The following is a 15,471-nucleotide window of genomic DNA, read 5'->3' as shown; positions in this document are numbered from 1 at the left end:
GACATGATGTTTTTTAGAAAGATAAGCTGAAGACCCTTTTTCATTTTGAACACCATAAACTTTAACTCTTGGATCAAGAGTTTTAACAGCTAAGGCTAATCCACAAAGTAAACTTCCTGATCCAATTGGTGCAATAATAGCATCTACATCTGGTAAATCTCTTAAAATCTCAAGTCCAACTGTTCCATCACCAGCGATAATGGAAACGTCATCACGAGCTTCGATGTAAGCAAGTCTTTTTTCAGTTGACATTTCTTTAGCATAGGCCTCAGCTTCTGCAACAGTAACCCCATGTAAAATAACAGTAGCACCATACCTTTTCATAGTTTCTGCTCTTCTTGGGTTTGTAAAATTTGGAACAATAATGGTAGTTGGAACACCTAATTGTTTACCACAATAAGCAACAGCCATACCGTGATTACCACTTGAAGCAGTAATTACACCTCTTTTCTTTTCAGCAAGAGTTAATGAATTAAATTTGTTCATAACACCTCGTACTTTAAATGAACCACTTTTTTGCATATTTTCTAATTTAAAATAAACCTCCATTCCAATGTCTGCTGAAATACTAGCATTTGAATCTAATGGAGTGTGATGAATATGATCACTGATAACATGTTTAGCTGTATAAACATCAGATAAGAAGATTTGCTCTAAAACTTGTTCATCTCCTTCTCCAACATGAATTTCACTAAAGGAAGCATCTCTAAGAGCAAGTGCAGGAACTTCTACGTCACTCATATTATTATTTAAATGTTTTATACAAATCTGAGATGTTTTTCCAATTTTAAATTATTAGTTTGTGTTCCAAACATTCCACCTCTTCTTTTTCCTGAATTATGGAACATTGTTTATTTTAATCGAATCTTTCAGAATTTATCAGAATTAAGCTCTTTACTCTTTTTTTTTTTTTGACAGATTTTTATTTTTTCATTTTTGTTTGACTTTACTTTTGATTATTTTTAAAAATTTTTTTTTAATTTTAAAGTATTTTATAATAATAAAATTAATCGTATGTTTTATTATTGTTACTGCATTGTCTTAAAACGAAAATGGGGAAGAAAAAAGAACTTCAAAAATGAATTTAAGAAGATTTTACTTCGTTTATGTTTGGTTGACCTTTACTATTTTTTTGAATTCAAACAATATTATTTTTATATTATTTATTAAAAGGTTTCTTGTGGAGCTCTTATTAAAATTAAGCCATCTTCTTTAGTTACTAGTGTCAATTTAATGGAGTAGTTATTACTTTTAGAATGAGGAAATAAAGCAAAACAAACACATCAAAGTTGATTTTAAGTATCAATATAATAACACTTATAATAGAAGTATAACGACCAAACAAAGAAGTGGTATGTATAATATGATTATTTATTCAATAATATTTTATAAGGAATTTTTATTGTAAGTACAATGATGTTTTAGAAAATAACTTAATACATAAAAGACAATCAATAAGATAGTTTAAGTTCTACACTGAATAAATTATTTTGTTTTTATCGAAATAAAAATTTAATTTGTTTTAATAGATATATAAATAAATATTGTTAGTGTTAAAACAAACTAATTTTTGAAAGTAAATTCTTTATAAGGTAGTAATATGGAAGATAAATTAATAGTATTAAATATATAAATGTAAAGTAAAGATTTCCTATAAATAAAAGATTAATACCATTCTTAATATTAGTATTTCAATTTAACGTAGGATTTATTTTTTTAATATAAAAAAGAGTATTTTGTTTTTAATAAAATTCATTGTTCATCTAATTAAAATAAAAAAGAGAGATTTTTTCAAACTAATTGCTTGCCAACTTTTGTTTTTTTTATTTTTTTTTGATTGGACAAATAAATAAGTTTTTATCATTCTAAGAAATTACAAGAAAATTACATCTTTATTTAACAATTAAACTTTCAGATGAGACAATTTTTACTTTTTTTTAAATAAACCGCTGATGAAGAGTAATAGTCATTAGTTATATAAATTTCATTACTAACTGAATTAATGTTATTTGTAGTATCAGTACGATACCGTTTAGATGTAATATTTATTCAACAAAAGATAACACGAGTACATGAACCCTTGATACTAATTTTTTATTTGAAGGGTACTTAGAGTCTTAGTAATTTTCATTCATTAATCAACACCTCCTATTACATCTTGTAGAAGTTTCAATTCATTATAATGTTTTCTTGAGTTTGTAGAAAATGACATATCGAAATTTGTTAGTTTAGCATATGCAAAGATTTTATATCTCATTTTTAAACAAATCAATAATTACTTTCATTTAGAAGTTTAATAATTTCTAAGATAATTAGATAACAAAAAAATTTAACTCCAGTAGAACGTGTTGAATAATATATTTTTATTTAGTAGTATCATAGAACAATTTTTAAATAATATACACCATCGTTTATCGTACCATTATGGTCAATATTTACATGAATTAAAATATTATACTCTTTCCTTTTATGAATTTGTAAATCATCTTTACTACGTGTTTTCTATTAATTTTAGTTTTATTCTCTTCGCTCTTATTAGTAGTATTGTTGTTTTATATCTGTTTAAAAAATACTTAACTTATTTGTTGATTGTCCTATATTAAATATATAAATCTTCATAATAGTTCAAAATTGTTTACTGATAAAGAAAACAATTAATAAAAATAGTTTTATTTATGAGAAATAAAAATGATATAAGGTATTAGAGTTTTATTACAAAAAATATTAAAAAATTAATTACAAAATCTAAAAGAATGAATAAGTTATAAAATAATCTTCTTATAAACAAAAATATTTCAACCTATAAAATACTTTTCTTACTAAATATTTCATTATTATTATTATTCCCAGTCTTTTTGGTAAATACCTTCCAATAAAGAAAGAAACAAAAACATCAAAAAAAGTCGTAAAACAGTACTTATAAAAAAATATTATTGTTATTTAAAAAAAGAAAAAATAAAAACTTAAAAAAAAATAAAAAATCCAACTCTACGTTGTGAGATGATTATTAATGGAACTTCTTTTGAAGAATTATATAATGGACTTCGAAATCGTGGTAAAGACAAAAAAACAATTCAACTATATGTATCACCTACAGTAGATGCTATTGTCTGTTATAAAATCTTATCAATCATGTTTGAAAAAGATGGATTATTACATTCAGCAGTTCCAGTTAATAATTATGAAACATTGTCAAGAGTATTTAAAGAAACTATTGGACACACAGACGTTCATACAGTATTTTTTATTGATTGTGCTGGTTCAATTGATGTAAGTGAATTACTTGGAGATATAGAAAATATTTTTGTATATATTATTGATTCACATAGACCATTTAATAAATTAAATGTAGCAAATGCAAATATTGGATTAATTATATCAAATGAGTATCAACAATTTATTGAACAAGAAACACAACTAGAAAAATCTGATTTACTTGAAGCTGATGATGATTTAATAGGATTAAATAAAAGTCAATCACTTAACAATTGTGAGTATATGAGAAAGATGGTTGATAGTGATGGAGAATTTTATTCAGAAAGTGTAGGGAGAGTAGCACTTGGAATTGCAGAAAAATTAAATAAAGTAGAAAATGATATGTATTGGTATGCTGCAATAGGTGTATGTGATCAATACATTTCATTAAAAATTAATGCTAAAACATATGTTCATGCTATTCAATATTTTATTGATAATTTACAATTAGAAACTCTAGAAATAACGGACCTTCTTCAAACAGTTAAAACTCCAATGTGTGTAAAGATGGACTGTCAACTAATGTTATTACGTCATTGGACTTTATATGATTCATTGTTTCATACAAGAGAAATTGCTTCAAAACTTGGGATATGGACAAGTAGAGGGAAAGAAAAATTTGATGTTCTGATAGCTGATATGGGTATTCCATTATCTCAAGCACAGCAAAGTTATAAAACAATGTCATTAGAAATGAAGAATAAGTTTTTATTAAAGATGGAAGGATATTCTAAATTCTATCATTTTGAAAACTTATTTCTCCCTTCTTTCTTTAAAAAATTTGGAATGGATTATTCTATTAGTGCTTTTGATGCTGCACATGCTATAGGGTCAATTATCACTAATGATGAACCTGACCAAACCTGGCAACAACAATTCTGGGAAGGTTTTAAATTATTATCTAGTACCACTGCTGAACCTTATGAATTTGGATTCTCTAAGTGTATTGAGTCTAATAAAAACTTAGTAGAAACAGGAATCATTTTATTATTGTCAGGATCCTGTTGTAATGAGGCAAATAAATATAGGTTTTGTTCTGTTAGTGATGCGTTATTATCAATTCAGTTTAAAACCCCTTATAAGGCATTACAACTAGCTCAATTTCTTGCAGAAGCATCATCAAGAAGGTATAAGAAATGGTTACCTTTTATTCTCGCTGTCCTTGATGCTGAGAAAAAAACTTTTGTAATAGTAGGATACAGCTCACCTATTTCTGTTAAGACTCTTAACTATTTTGGTGCTAAATTTACTCAAACAGCTCAAAATATGAAAATATCTATTCTCCAAAAAAGTTTTGATTCATTTGTAACAGAAATTCATAGAGAAAACCTTGTGAAATATAAGAAAGCTTTGCACAAATGTTTTACTTCTATTTGAGTTGGTTTATTGATATACTTTTTTTCTGTTTTATATAACGAAAATAAACCAAAGATATTATAAAAAAGCATCACCATATTACTTACTATTCTTTTATTTGATTAGAAGAAATAATGACGACAAATGATTACAATAAGAATTAGTACTACTGCAAAAATTAAAATCAACCACTTATTTCTTTGGATCATCTTTTTAAATTTAACTGCATCATCACGATATGATGCAGTCTCAAATACCAAATCATCACTTTTTTTTGACATTTCTATTATTGTGAATTTCTTCATTAATTCTTTTATAATGTTAAGTACAAACGTTTTAATTTCTCATCTCGGACAAGGATATGTTCAAGGGTTTTAGAGGCAATGTCTTGAATGTCCTGTAAGTCTGCATTTGCACGTTCAAGGTTGGTTCTTTGAAGTCTGCTGGTCATGATAGTTAAGGAATAAACTTGGAATAATGAGATCTGAGATTTACTAATGGAAGGACAACATAATGATGATATGATGGATATTATTCTACAATCTATTGGATCTAAAGATTTTGACTTGTTAATGAATAAAACTCAAAACCATCAAATTACAAAACGAATATTATCTTCATATGAATTAAATGAAATGATTCAGTATGAGAAAGTACAAAAAGAATTTCAAAAAATAAAAGGGGATACACACTCAGAACAATTACTATGGCAAAAAGTATTAAATTCTAAAATACTCTATAAAGTATCTGAAATAAGAAGAAATAGACTTCCTAATGATGAAATGGCAAAAGAGTATAGTATTCAACCATATGAACAGGATTACTTAAAACACGGAATGAAAGTTCATAAAACACAGACCGCAATTATTAATATTACTGGAAATGGAAAATTAGCTCATATGGGAATTACTAAAAGTATTGAGCAAAATGAAACTACATGGAAAGAAAATGAAAGTAATGATAGTGATTGGACTGAAACCCAAATAAACAGTAAGATTGAAGATGATTGGAAACAATCCATTTTGGAAAAAAAATATTTAGAAGACACAGAATTAAAAAAACAAACGAATACTATTAGAGAACCAATCACTGACATTAATGTTCAAGATACAATTGTTGATTGGAATAAAATTATTGGTTGGTGTGAAGAATGGAATAAAATAGACATACAAATGAATAATAAAGAAGAACAAATAAATGAAATGAGTAAACAATTATGTTTTAAATTGTATTCAATAGTTCAACAACTTGTTATGATGTATTGGAAATCAGATGAAGAAAGAAAAAAAAAATTAAAAACTTTAATAGATAAAACTGCCAATCAAATTAACGTTTGTTTATTAATTTCAGTATTTCCATTTTATGAAAATTCACATGAAAGGAAAAATTAATACTGTTTAAAGATAATCAAGAAATTACTTCTATTTTTCAACAAATGAGTAAAATTATAACAAAAGCACTCTCTCATTCTTGATTAATTTATGTTTTAATCTTTATTATTTAAGTTTCATTAATATAACAAAGGAATAGTATAACAAAAAAGTATTATTTTGAAATTTCTATTGAAACAATTTCTAATTATCTCTTTTCAATGATTAGTATATTTTTAGTAACTTAAAAAAATAAGGAAAAAAGATTGAATAATTAAAAGACTGTAATAATATGTACATTTCTAGAGACGATAATTAAATGTGTTGTTGTCCTCTGAAAATTCTTCAGAGAAATCATTTGATTCAATCTGAGTCGGTGATGTAAAATCTGCGTGGAAATTAGAAAAGTCAACTGAACCAAATGGAATTGGATTAGAGTCAGGAGGAGGACAACCAAAATGAATACTTTGTTCTGTTAAAATATGTCGGTTCATTTCAAAAGATAATGAAGACGGAGTAACAACTGAAGAACTAGAACTTAAATTATCAAAATAAATTTGTTGCTGGGGGATTGGTCGGGCAATTGTAATTTCTTGTATTTCCATAATGTCAATGTACTTTTTAAGTTCTTTGAATCTTCTTTTTCTTTCTTAATGGTTTTTTAATTTTAAGATTTTATCATTTATCAATAAAAGTTTATTAAGGTTATATAAAACAAATATTTTATTAAGTGAGTATAATAGGATGATTTGATGATTTTATTTTATGGCGCAATACAGGAGAACATCCATTCAATGAACTGTACATGATTTTTGTTTTATTGTTATACATTCCATTATGCCAATCTGAGAAGCATGTTCTTTGAGTACATTTGTCTACTGTTGTATTTAGTTTTTTAAAGGCATTAGTATAATATAAATAATTTAGTGTTGCTTGTTCAATACCCCAAAAAGAAAGTTTTTCTTTACGAGACAGTAATGAGTCTCTCATTATTCTTAAAAATTCGAACATGGGTTCAATACCTCCAAGAACTACACCTGCATTAAGGCTAATATATTTATTTTGACAAAACTGGTTTCTAATTTCTTTGTTAAATCCTTTCTCAAGCCATTCGTCATTATAAGGATATCCAGGTTGACCAAAATAGTTACAACGAGTTTCATTATTTTTTATGCCATAGCATTGAGTTGTAAATACTAATTCTTGATTTGAGAATGTAGAAAAGATATCACCAAATACAAAAACATCTCTAATGTCAATAATTAGTACTCTGTCAAAATTCTTTTTATATTTAAGTAAATAATAATAATATTCTATATATCTTTGATTTACAGGGTTTTCATTTTTAATTGGTTTTTGAACTATTTGAAAATTATATTTGTTAAATTCATTTTGGAGGTCTTGTGGTGGTGGTTCTTTAAAATTAATCATTACCTTTGTTGCAAAAGGAATACTACTACAAGTAATTCTTAAAGCACGTAATAATTGAGGTTTATTTCTTTTCCATTGTTCAGCATTATAACCAATTCCATAAAATAATAAATCTCGTGAGTTATGTCTTTTATATTTAAATACTTTTCCGCAATCTCCAGAATAATTAAAGTTACTTACATTAAAATAATTGTCATAATAATTTGATTTATGTAATACAGGATTATTAATATATTTCATTATTCTTTTTTTATTACTCAAAGACCCAACACAAAATAAGAATAACAAAATTAGAAATAATGATGGCAGTATTAAGAATACTTTATTCATTGAAATAAGTTGAGTTCCTTCATTATTACTATTTTCTTTTTTTTTTCCCCTTTTATTTCATATTTTGCAATTCTTTATTATTAATTGGCATATAAAACATTTTTCTAATGATAATTCAAAAAGAAAATTAAGGTAATATTTCACCTCTCTTTTTTAAAATAAAAAAGAGTTTTAAAAAAATAATGTAATAATAAAACTAGATGAAAAGTTGTAAAATTAATTTATTTGAAGAGGAAATATCCAATACAATATATTTGGACCTAATACCTTCTTAAAATTACTAAAACTCATTGGTGGATGATGAACATTTTCATGGTTATGTTCTTTTGTATTTAACTCTCCTATTTCTACACCTGATAATCCATAAAGGATATCTCTTGTATGAATATACAACATCAAGATCATTAGTGCTGTGATTGAGAAAGAGATACAAGTCATCATTATGATAAAATAATAAAGTAATCCTATCTTAAAACTAAATGGAGTCCAAATGTTTGAAACAAATAAAATTTCATACCAAAACATTGAGAAATGATATGATCCAATAAAGCCAATTAATCCCATAGAAACAAGAAATTGCCAGAATGCTCTTAAATTGGATTTACCTACACAACACCCTAACCAACTACAGTGGTGGTCTCGTTCTAAAGTACATTTATTACATATCATGCAATGATAAGCTCGAGGAGGAAGAAAATGATTACAATAAATACAATAGCGTGCTAGGTAATTTGTTTCTATTAGTTTTTTATTATATTTTAGAGCAAGTTGAGCACGTTCAATAGCCTGTGACCTTTCTTCTTCTGAACAAACTGGTATATATCCACCATTATAATAGGATGATTTAATTGGTAAAAACAATCTAAATAATGTGTTGACAATTACACCAATTGTAAAAATCAACAGAAATAGATGTGATTGGATCCAGTTCATTTCAATATAAAAACAATAAAAAAAAAGGCCAGTACTAAACACGATTAATAACGCACCATAAATAAGGATATATTTTTGGTATTTTTCAATCATTACTTTACCATCTCGTTCCATCTGAATCATTTTATTAGACATATCATGGAGACGGTTGTAGTAAGGAGGTGTTGGTAAGTTTGGTTGATTTGAAACGTCAACCTCCATTAAATTTTTGAGATTGACTTTTAGTTGAATGAAATTTAGTAGTTCTACTTAAAGAGAGTGAAATTATCCTAAACGATGATATAATGAGAAGTGAAATAAAAAGCTATTTATTTATAAAAAAAAGAAATTAAAGTTAAATACGAAAATGATGTATTATTTATTGAATTTGGAAGAAGAAAAAAATAGAAGCACTTTTGGAGAAGTATTAGTTCTGAATCTGAAAATAAATTAGTTAAATTGACATATAATGAGTTCATTACTTAATTTTTTTAAGCAACCTAATGACATAGCCATATTTCTCAATCAACCATTTCTTCAATATGAAAATATTTTTGAAGATTTCACAATTCACAAATCGGTAATTGAGAAGATTACTGAAATGGATATCCTTAGTATTCCTGACCCAACACCAACTCAACTCTGTTTGTTTTTTAGTTAAAATGTCAAAAATTTGAGTATAGAACATTAATAAAAGAAAAAAAGTAATTAACCAATAAAATAGTAGCGATTATTCCTGTACCAGAAATAATTTATTATCATATTGTAACAGCTATTTCAACATTTCCATTATTAAATGAAATTCTTCTTACTATAGTTCCACAACAAATGAATGAAATGGTATTTTGGTATAAGTACTTTAGTTTTTTATTTAAGTCTGAAAATCAAAATTCACTTCTTGAAGATTTAGCACAAGAACGAAATGGAATTTATTTAACATTAACAAGTGAAACAACTAAAGAAATTTATTTATCTTATATTAAAAATTGTTTTATTGGACAACGGGGGATGTTATTAATGAAATATATTCAAATTATTAATCAAACAACAAATGGGATGTTAGACAAAACGTTTTATAAATTCAGTGAGAGATTAGAAGGTTTACCAAAAAATCAAAGTGAAATTAAATTTAGATATAAATTTCTTATAACAATATTTGGAGAAATATTTAAACGATGCAAATGTTTATATATTCCATATGTTGGTAATTTGGTATTAGAAGCTGTTCAGTTATTTGATATTAATGATGCATTTTATTGTGTTATGGAATTTGTCATTAAAGCACAATGCTGTGGACATTTTTATTCATCACAATATGGATTAGAAAATTTAGTTGAATATATTTATTGTATATTAAAAACAACATACCCAGCATTAGATAACAGTTTGTTATTTACATTTTCTAATACACTTTAATTGAAGGTTTAAAAATACAAATTTATTATTAGAGTATCGACAAAGCATTAATCAATTCATTACTGTTTCTTTAAAAAGTTTAACATTAAAATTAATTGAACCTTTAGAAGTAATTAAAAGAAAAGCAATTGTTGAAATAATAGTAAAAGATGGAAAAATTGCAGTGATTAAATTGTTTCTTGTTTTATTTAAATCATTACATAAAATTGATTTCAATAATTTGATAAATTCAATGAGACAAATAGTTAGTTCTTATCTTTCTGATGATTCACCAAACTCTTTATTGAATGAAATATTAAATTATGAATTAAATCCATTTCTTTTAACAACACATATTTTTAATACACTTCAATTCCCACCAAACAAAGAAATGCAAAGAAGAATAATAAATAAAGAACAGTTACAAGGAATTTCTGATATTGTCAATGAAGATGAATTTCTAGAAATATATACTATGCTTCCTTCTCGACTACAAATGCTTGTTCCTGAACAAATTTTTACTTCAAGTATTGATGGCTTAAGTTTAAAAACATTATATTCAAAATGTATGTATCATTCTTTGTTACTTATTATTTGTAGAAGAGGTAGTTATATATTTGGTGTATTTGTTGCTGAATCATTTGAAATGAAGAAAGATTTTTATGGTAATAGTGAAACCTTTTTGTTTACAATAAAGCCAAAGGCAAGAAAATACTCTCATATTCAAAATAGTAATCATTTTATAATAAATTCAACACCTGAAGCATTAAGTTTTGGAGGAGGAACGTTTGTTATTATTTTTAATTTTATTTACTAAAGAAAGTAATATTCTAACCATTGTTAAGTGGACATCCATCTCTTTCATTTGATTGTTATTTAAATGTTATAAGTCAAACATCTCCAACATTTAATAATCCACCCTTAGTACCAAGATCACTTGCAAGTCGTTGTGATAGAGTAGAAGTGTATTCATTCTGTTAAAGCATTATATTGTAATAAAAGGAAATAAAAAAAAATAAGTTGTGATAAAAATGATTACAATTACAATTTTGTTTTAGTGCTTCCTTTTTAATTAATCTTTCTTAAAAATAAGGATATCTATTTGTTTATTTTAATTTATTGAGAATTCATTATCTCAGAATAAAGAAGCAAATAAACTTCCATCAATCCTGTGTTTATACATATGAGCCATAAATGTGTTTGTTGTTAATGGTTTTGTTAATAAAGTAAAAGGATTTTTCAATTTTTGTTGTAAAATATTTGGATCCTTTTCATTTAAAATTCCTTCTTCAATAAAATGAAAGATTGTATCTGAAACAGAAAACATTGCTGTAAATCCTTCTAATAAAATAACATCAAAAACACGTATTGCTAATTCAAATTTAAGTGAGTGAATAAACCAAAGATAATTCCATTCAAACATAAAAAAAGGTAGTGATTGGTCCATAATACCACATTGTCTGAATTTTTCAGCAATTTTAGGATGTCTAGTATTTAATAATTTTTTTGTAACAACCCAACACTTTTTAATAAAATTAAAGTCTTGAAACATTTCTTTTAAACGATATTTTGGTGTAAATAATTTTAATGTTCCTGTAAAAGCACTAAGTTTATCCAAAAAAATACAAAGAACAGAAGGAGCACATGATATTCCTTGGACATAATCAAAAGAAATATCATGCAATGAAATTGCATGCATAACATAAAATAATTCTTTTTGCCCACCAGAATAACGAACATGAAATTTATAATGGAATTGAAAACTTCTATTAACGTCTAAATCTAGCTGTTTGTCATGAGGAGACCTTGAATATATTTGTGTATTTCTTTTAAATTCTTCTTTTAATTCTTGACTAATTTCTTCTATTCCTAATATCCTTTTCCAATATAAAATTCTATAATCATCTGGAACTCCTTTATACACTCGTTCTTGTAACTTAACAGGAATATTTTCATCCCAATCTTTGTCGAGCATTCTTTCCCATTTTCTATTTCTTTCTTTTTGTTGATTTATTTTTTTATGTGAATACTTTTTTACAATAAATAATTCTCCTTTTTCTCCTTCTACTTCAAAAAATCCATACCTATTAACGTTACTCGGTTTCTCTACAACTTCATTATTATAGTCATATAATAATTTGACGTCAACCCTTGAATCAATATCTAATATATAATTTGCTAGTTGTTCTAATTTATTCATAATAGCATATTCTACTGGTATTTTTCCTGTATTATCTTTTACTCGCGTTAACGGATGACAATCCATACTTCGTGCAATTAATAATAAGTTTTCATTTACAAGTTTATTTAAACAAAGATAATGTAAGCAATTCCTTCCAACTTTATCGGCTACATCAATTAAGTAATTTTTTTTAAATAAAATTTATCATTCTAAACTATATTCTTATGTAGTGAAAACAAACTTGACGTAATGTTTGCTTTGTGTTGTATTAATAACTGAACAATAGATAAATTAGTACTTTGACATGCTAACATTAAGGGAGTTGCACCCAACTTGTTTTTACTGTCAACGTTAATACCTTTATTAATTAATTCGAGTATCTTATTTCTGTCATTCATTACATGAAAAATGTCATTGTTTTCGTTAATTCCATCTGAACTGTGACACGACTGCTTGTCACTCATTTCTCCCCTCAAAAATGAGATTTAGATTGCTTTCTTAAAAAAAAAAAAAGAGAAAACTAAAAATAATAATAAACTTATTCAATTCAAGTTAATTTTCTTTCTTGTTTTAATGTGACTTTTTCTAATTTTCTTTTAGTTTTTTATAACTTGTTTTAATTAATTACTATTTTTGGAGAAAAGATTCCAAGTATTACTTAGTTTTTATTGATATTTTATGGAAATTTTCGGGGAAGTATTTTGTTTATTCTTAGTTATTCTTAAAGTAACGAGTATATTGTTATATATAACGATTAAACATCGTTGCTTTCTGAAAGGAAAAAAGGATAAAAATAAATTTATTTTGTTTCACATCAAAGTTCTTTTATGAATTAATATTTTATAGTATTTAATATGTTAATATATAATAAAATCGTTAATAATTATATCTTAAAATAAAAATAAAATCAGTTTTATGATAACAAAAAATTGGTTAGAGTTTTATTAACTTAGTTAATGAAATTATTCTATTCTTAATCTCTTCAGAAATAGCTGGTTTACTTGCTAACCAATTTTCTGATTTTTTAACAATTAACTTCCATTCGACTTTATTTTCAGGGAATTTTTCTTTTAATAGTTGAATAACAAAAAATGTTTGAATAACCTCATTGTCAATATTATTACTTTGGATTGTAGTAATTTCTTTAATTATTTCTTGCACACCAACAAATTCCCCATCTGCCTTTTGACATTTAATAATTTTCTCAAACACAATTTCTTTATTAACAGAGTCACAGGAAAATTCTTTTTTTTCTTCACCACACAAATTGGAACACTCACCATATGATTTTAAGTTTATCATTGGTTGTGCTATTTGCTTTGTTATATTTGTAGTGACTGGGCTATTAACACTATCAGACATATCCTCAGTGCCATTACTATATTCATATTCAACACTAGGATGATATCCACAGTTACAACACAAAAGTTCACATTTACTACTTTCATTTTCAAACACTTCTTCATCTTCAGACATATCTTCTTCGAGAGCGTCATTTTCACAACAAGAGTCAAAGAACATTGTTGGACGCAGAGAACTTTGTTTATGGCACATCTCATTTAATTTAATATTCTTGATAAATTCAACTTCTTTTTTAGTTGTTTTATCAATAGCAATAAATGCTGTTTCTTTACAAAGAATATGATATTTCATTGATAATTTTTTTGCTTCTTCTTTTTTATTTTCAACTTCTAATTTTCTGATTTGATTAAATGCCATTAATTGATGAAGAATAACTCCTTTTGTAATTTTAATATTTTTAGTATTTTTGTATATAATTTCTTTTTCTCTACATATTCCTTTTATTTCACTTTCAATCTTTTGTCCTTCTTTAATTTCTTCTTTACATTGAATATAACATGTTATCATTCCATAAAAATTATTAATTTCTTTTGGTATTATTTCTCCTTTAATATTCCATTCAATTTGACATTTATTAATTGTTGGAATAAGAATACGTTCTGTAATTTTTGAAACTTCTTTTTTTAATAAATTTACATTCTTAGAAATAACTGAAATTCCATTTCCAATTCTACCTATATTTCTTATTAATTCAATATCACAACTTCTTCCTAATCCAACTCCATGTAATGAATTCTTTTTTGAAAGATTATGAATATATTCAATTGTATTTATTTTATTATCAACATATCCATCAGTTAATAAAATTATATGACATTTTTCTGTATTATTATCAATTAATGCTTTTAATGGTGCATCCATACTTGTTCCTCCATAATTTGCTTCAAATTCTGAAATTCTATTTGATGCATTTTTTAATGTATCTTCATTATATTCTACCATTTCTTTAAACATAAAATCATATTTACTTCCAAATGAAATAATTTCAAATTTTGATTTTAATGGTAATTGTCTTAAAAATAATTGTAACATATTTCTAAGTGCATTAATTCCTTCTCCATACATACTTCCACTTCTATCACAAATAAAAATAATATTAATATCTCCTTCTTTTTCTTTATTAATAAATGTAGATGAAATTACAACTTCATCCGTATCTTCATCTTTCATTCCAAATATTAAATCTCCATTTAATGGAACATTAATCTCTTCTTCTCCACTTAATATACCTTTAAAACTAAATTTTGAACTTCCTATAATTTTAATTGAATATGGAATTTGATATTTTTCTTTAGATTCAATTAAATTAGGAATCTTAATTATTAATTCTTCTTCTTGAATCTCCATATGTGTGAGATATTCAATACTAAATGTTACTTCACTATGTTTATTGACTAATCCAAGTAAAATACTAAATGTTGTATCATCAACTTGTTCCATTATACTTGAACTATATCCATTTGTTGTTGCATCACTTTGTTCAATCTTTGCTTGTTCTTTTTCTTTTAGTTCTGATTCAAATTCTCCATTAACTGTTTTAATTGAATATCCAGTAACAGCAGATTCATCATCTAATGTCATACTGATACTAACATTACAATCATTATTAGATTCATTCAATATTGAATGAATAGCCTTAACTTTAGCATTATTACCAATAGTCTCTATTTCAAAATTGATTGAAGTTAATCGAACTTGTTTTTCTTGAGAAATAACTCTTCCAAAAAATAACATTAATTTGATAGATAAAAGTTCTAAAATTTATCATTTTATATTAATTTCAATGAGGTTTTTAAAAATGAAAAAAATCATTTTTGTGCTCAACAAAAGGGATGATAAAGTAAACAGAGATAGCAATTACAATATCTGAAGTAAAAT

At 25.4% G+C, this 15,471-nt stretch overlaps 9 protein-coding genes across 9 annotated transcripts, besides 18 other annotated features; 3 read left to right on the top strand and 6 right to left on the bottom strand.

Annotated features, from left to right (window-relative positions):
* On the bottom strand, positions 1-741 carry EDI_127850 (threonine dehydratase catabolic, putative; the record flags this gene model as incomplete). Its single annotated transcript, XM_001738542.1, has 1 exon — positions 1-741. A coding segment is annotated over one exon (741 nt), but the record flags the coding sequence as incomplete, so codon positions are not given.
* Positions 742-955: 214 nt separating this feature from the next.
* Positions 956-1,011: a sequence feature (AT_rich).
* A 133-nt stretch (positions 1,012-1,144) lies between these two features.
* Positions 1,145-1,172: a sequence feature (AT_rich).
* Positions 1,173-1,357: 185 nt separating this feature from the next.
* Positions 1,358-1,392: a sequence feature (AT_rich).
* An 87-nt stretch (positions 1,393-1,479) lies between these two features.
* Positions 1,480-1,546: a sequence feature (AT_rich).
* Positions 1,547-1,607: 61 nt separating this feature from the next.
* Positions 1,608-1,635: a sequence feature (AT_rich).
* A 71-nt stretch (positions 1,636-1,706) lies between these two features.
* Positions 1,707-1,753: a sequence feature (AT_rich).
* Positions 1,754-2,707: 954 nt separating this feature from the next.
* Positions 2,708-2,796: a sequence feature (AT_rich).
* A 146-nt stretch (positions 2,797-2,942) lies between these two features.
* Positions 2,943-2,981: a microsatellite.
* A 19-nt stretch (positions 2,982-3,000) lies between these two features.
* Positions 3,001-4,632, top strand: EDI_127840 (uncharacterized protein; the record flags this gene model as incomplete). The annotated part of the gene is made up of 1 exon (XM_001738541.1): positions 3,001-4,632. One exon carries the CDS (start codon positions 3,001-3,003, stop codon positions 4,630-4,632), a length of 1,632 nt encoding a protein of 543 aa, XP_001738593.1.
* A 476-nt stretch (positions 4,633-5,108) lies between these two features.
* Positions 5,109-6,002, top strand: EDI_127830 (uncharacterized protein; the record flags this gene model as incomplete). Its single annotated transcript, XM_001738540.1, has 1 exon — positions 5,109-6,002. The coding sequence occupies one exon, from the start codon at positions 5,109-5,111 to the stop codon at positions 6,000-6,002; it is 894 nt and encodes a 297-aa protein (XP_001738592.1).
* Positions 6,003-6,283: 281 nt separating this feature from the next.
* EDI_127820 (uncharacterized protein) lies at positions 6,284-6,586 on the bottom strand (the record flags this gene model as incomplete). Its single annotated transcript, XM_001738539.1, has 1 exon — positions 6,284-6,586. The coding sequence occupies one exon, from the start codon at positions 6,584-6,586 to the stop codon at positions 6,284-6,286; it is 303 nt and encodes a 100-aa protein (XP_001738591.1).
* A 52-nt stretch (positions 6,587-6,638) lies between these two features.
* Positions 6,639-6,711: a sequence feature (AT_rich).
* On the bottom strand, positions 6,708-7,742 carry EDI_127810 (uncharacterized protein; the record flags this gene model as incomplete). Its single annotated transcript, XM_001738538.1, has 1 exon — positions 6,708-7,742. One exon carries the CDS (start codon positions 7,740-7,742, stop codon positions 6,708-6,710), a length of 1,035 nt encoding a protein of 344 aa, XP_001738590.1.
* Positions 7,264-7,302: a sequence feature (AT_rich).
* A 149-nt stretch (positions 7,743-7,891) lies between the features above and the next one.
* Positions 7,892-7,938: a sequence feature (AT_rich).
* Positions 7,939-7,958: 20 nt separating this feature from the next.
* On the bottom strand, positions 7,959-8,876 carry EDI_127800 (palmitoyltransferase ZDHHC18, putative; the record flags this gene model as incomplete). Its single annotated transcript, XM_001738537.1, has 1 exon — positions 7,959-8,876. One exon carries the CDS (start codon positions 8,874-8,876, stop codon positions 7,959-7,961), a length of 918 nt encoding a protein of 305 aa, XP_001738589.1.
* A 104-nt stretch (positions 8,877-8,980) lies between these two features.
* Positions 8,981-9,016: a sequence feature (AT_rich).
* Positions 9,017-9,123: 107 nt separating this feature from the next.
* EDI_127790 (uncharacterized protein) lies at positions 9,124-11,030 on the top strand (the record flags this gene model as incomplete). The annotated part of the gene is made up of 4 exons (XM_001738536.1): positions 9,124-9,298; positions 9,379-10,038; positions 10,103-10,835; positions 10,895-11,030. 4 exons carry the CDS (start codon positions 9,124-9,126, stop codon positions 11,028-11,030), a joined length of 1,704 nt encoding a protein of 567 aa, XP_001738588.1.
* Positions 9,616-9,650: a sequence feature (AT_rich).
* Positions 10,841-10,862: a sequence feature (AT_rich).
* A 154-nt stretch (positions 11,031-11,184) lies between the features above and the next one.
* On the bottom strand, positions 11,185-12,629 carry EDI_127780 (uncharacterized protein; the record flags this gene model as incomplete). Its single annotated transcript, XM_001738535.1, has 2 exons — positions 11,185-12,398; positions 12,473-12,629. 2 exons carry the CDS (start codon positions 12,627-12,629, stop codon positions 11,185-11,187), a joined length of 1,371 nt encoding a protein of 456 aa, XP_001738587.1.
* Positions 12,413-12,436: a sequence feature (AT_rich).
* A 432-nt stretch (positions 12,630-13,061) lies between the features above and the next one.
* Positions 13,062-13,139: a sequence feature (AT_rich).
* A 25-nt stretch (positions 13,140-13,164) lies between these two features.
* Positions 13,165-15,327, bottom strand: EDI_127770 (uncharacterized protein; the record flags this gene model as incomplete). Its single annotated transcript, XM_001738534.1, has 1 exon — positions 13,165-15,327. The coding sequence occupies one exon, from the start codon at positions 15,325-15,327 to the stop codon at positions 13,165-13,167; it is 2,163 nt and encodes a 720-aa protein (XP_001738586.1).
* Positions 13,977-14,012: a sequence feature (AT_rich).
* Positions 14,676-14,696: a sequence feature (AT_rich).
* Positions 15,328-15,471: the final 144 nt, after the last annotated feature.

The sequence above is a fragment of the Entamoeba dispar genome, genomic scaffold (assembly GCF_000209125.1).
Source record: "Entamoeba dispar SAW760 scf_1105229461443 genomic scaffold, whole genome shotgun sequence".
Lineage (NCBI taxonomy): Eukaryota > Evosea > Mastigamoebida > Endamoebidae > Entamoeba > Entamoeba dispar.
Note: the sequence above shows the minus strand (reverse complement) of the source record. Positions and strands in the feature narration are given on the sequence as shown.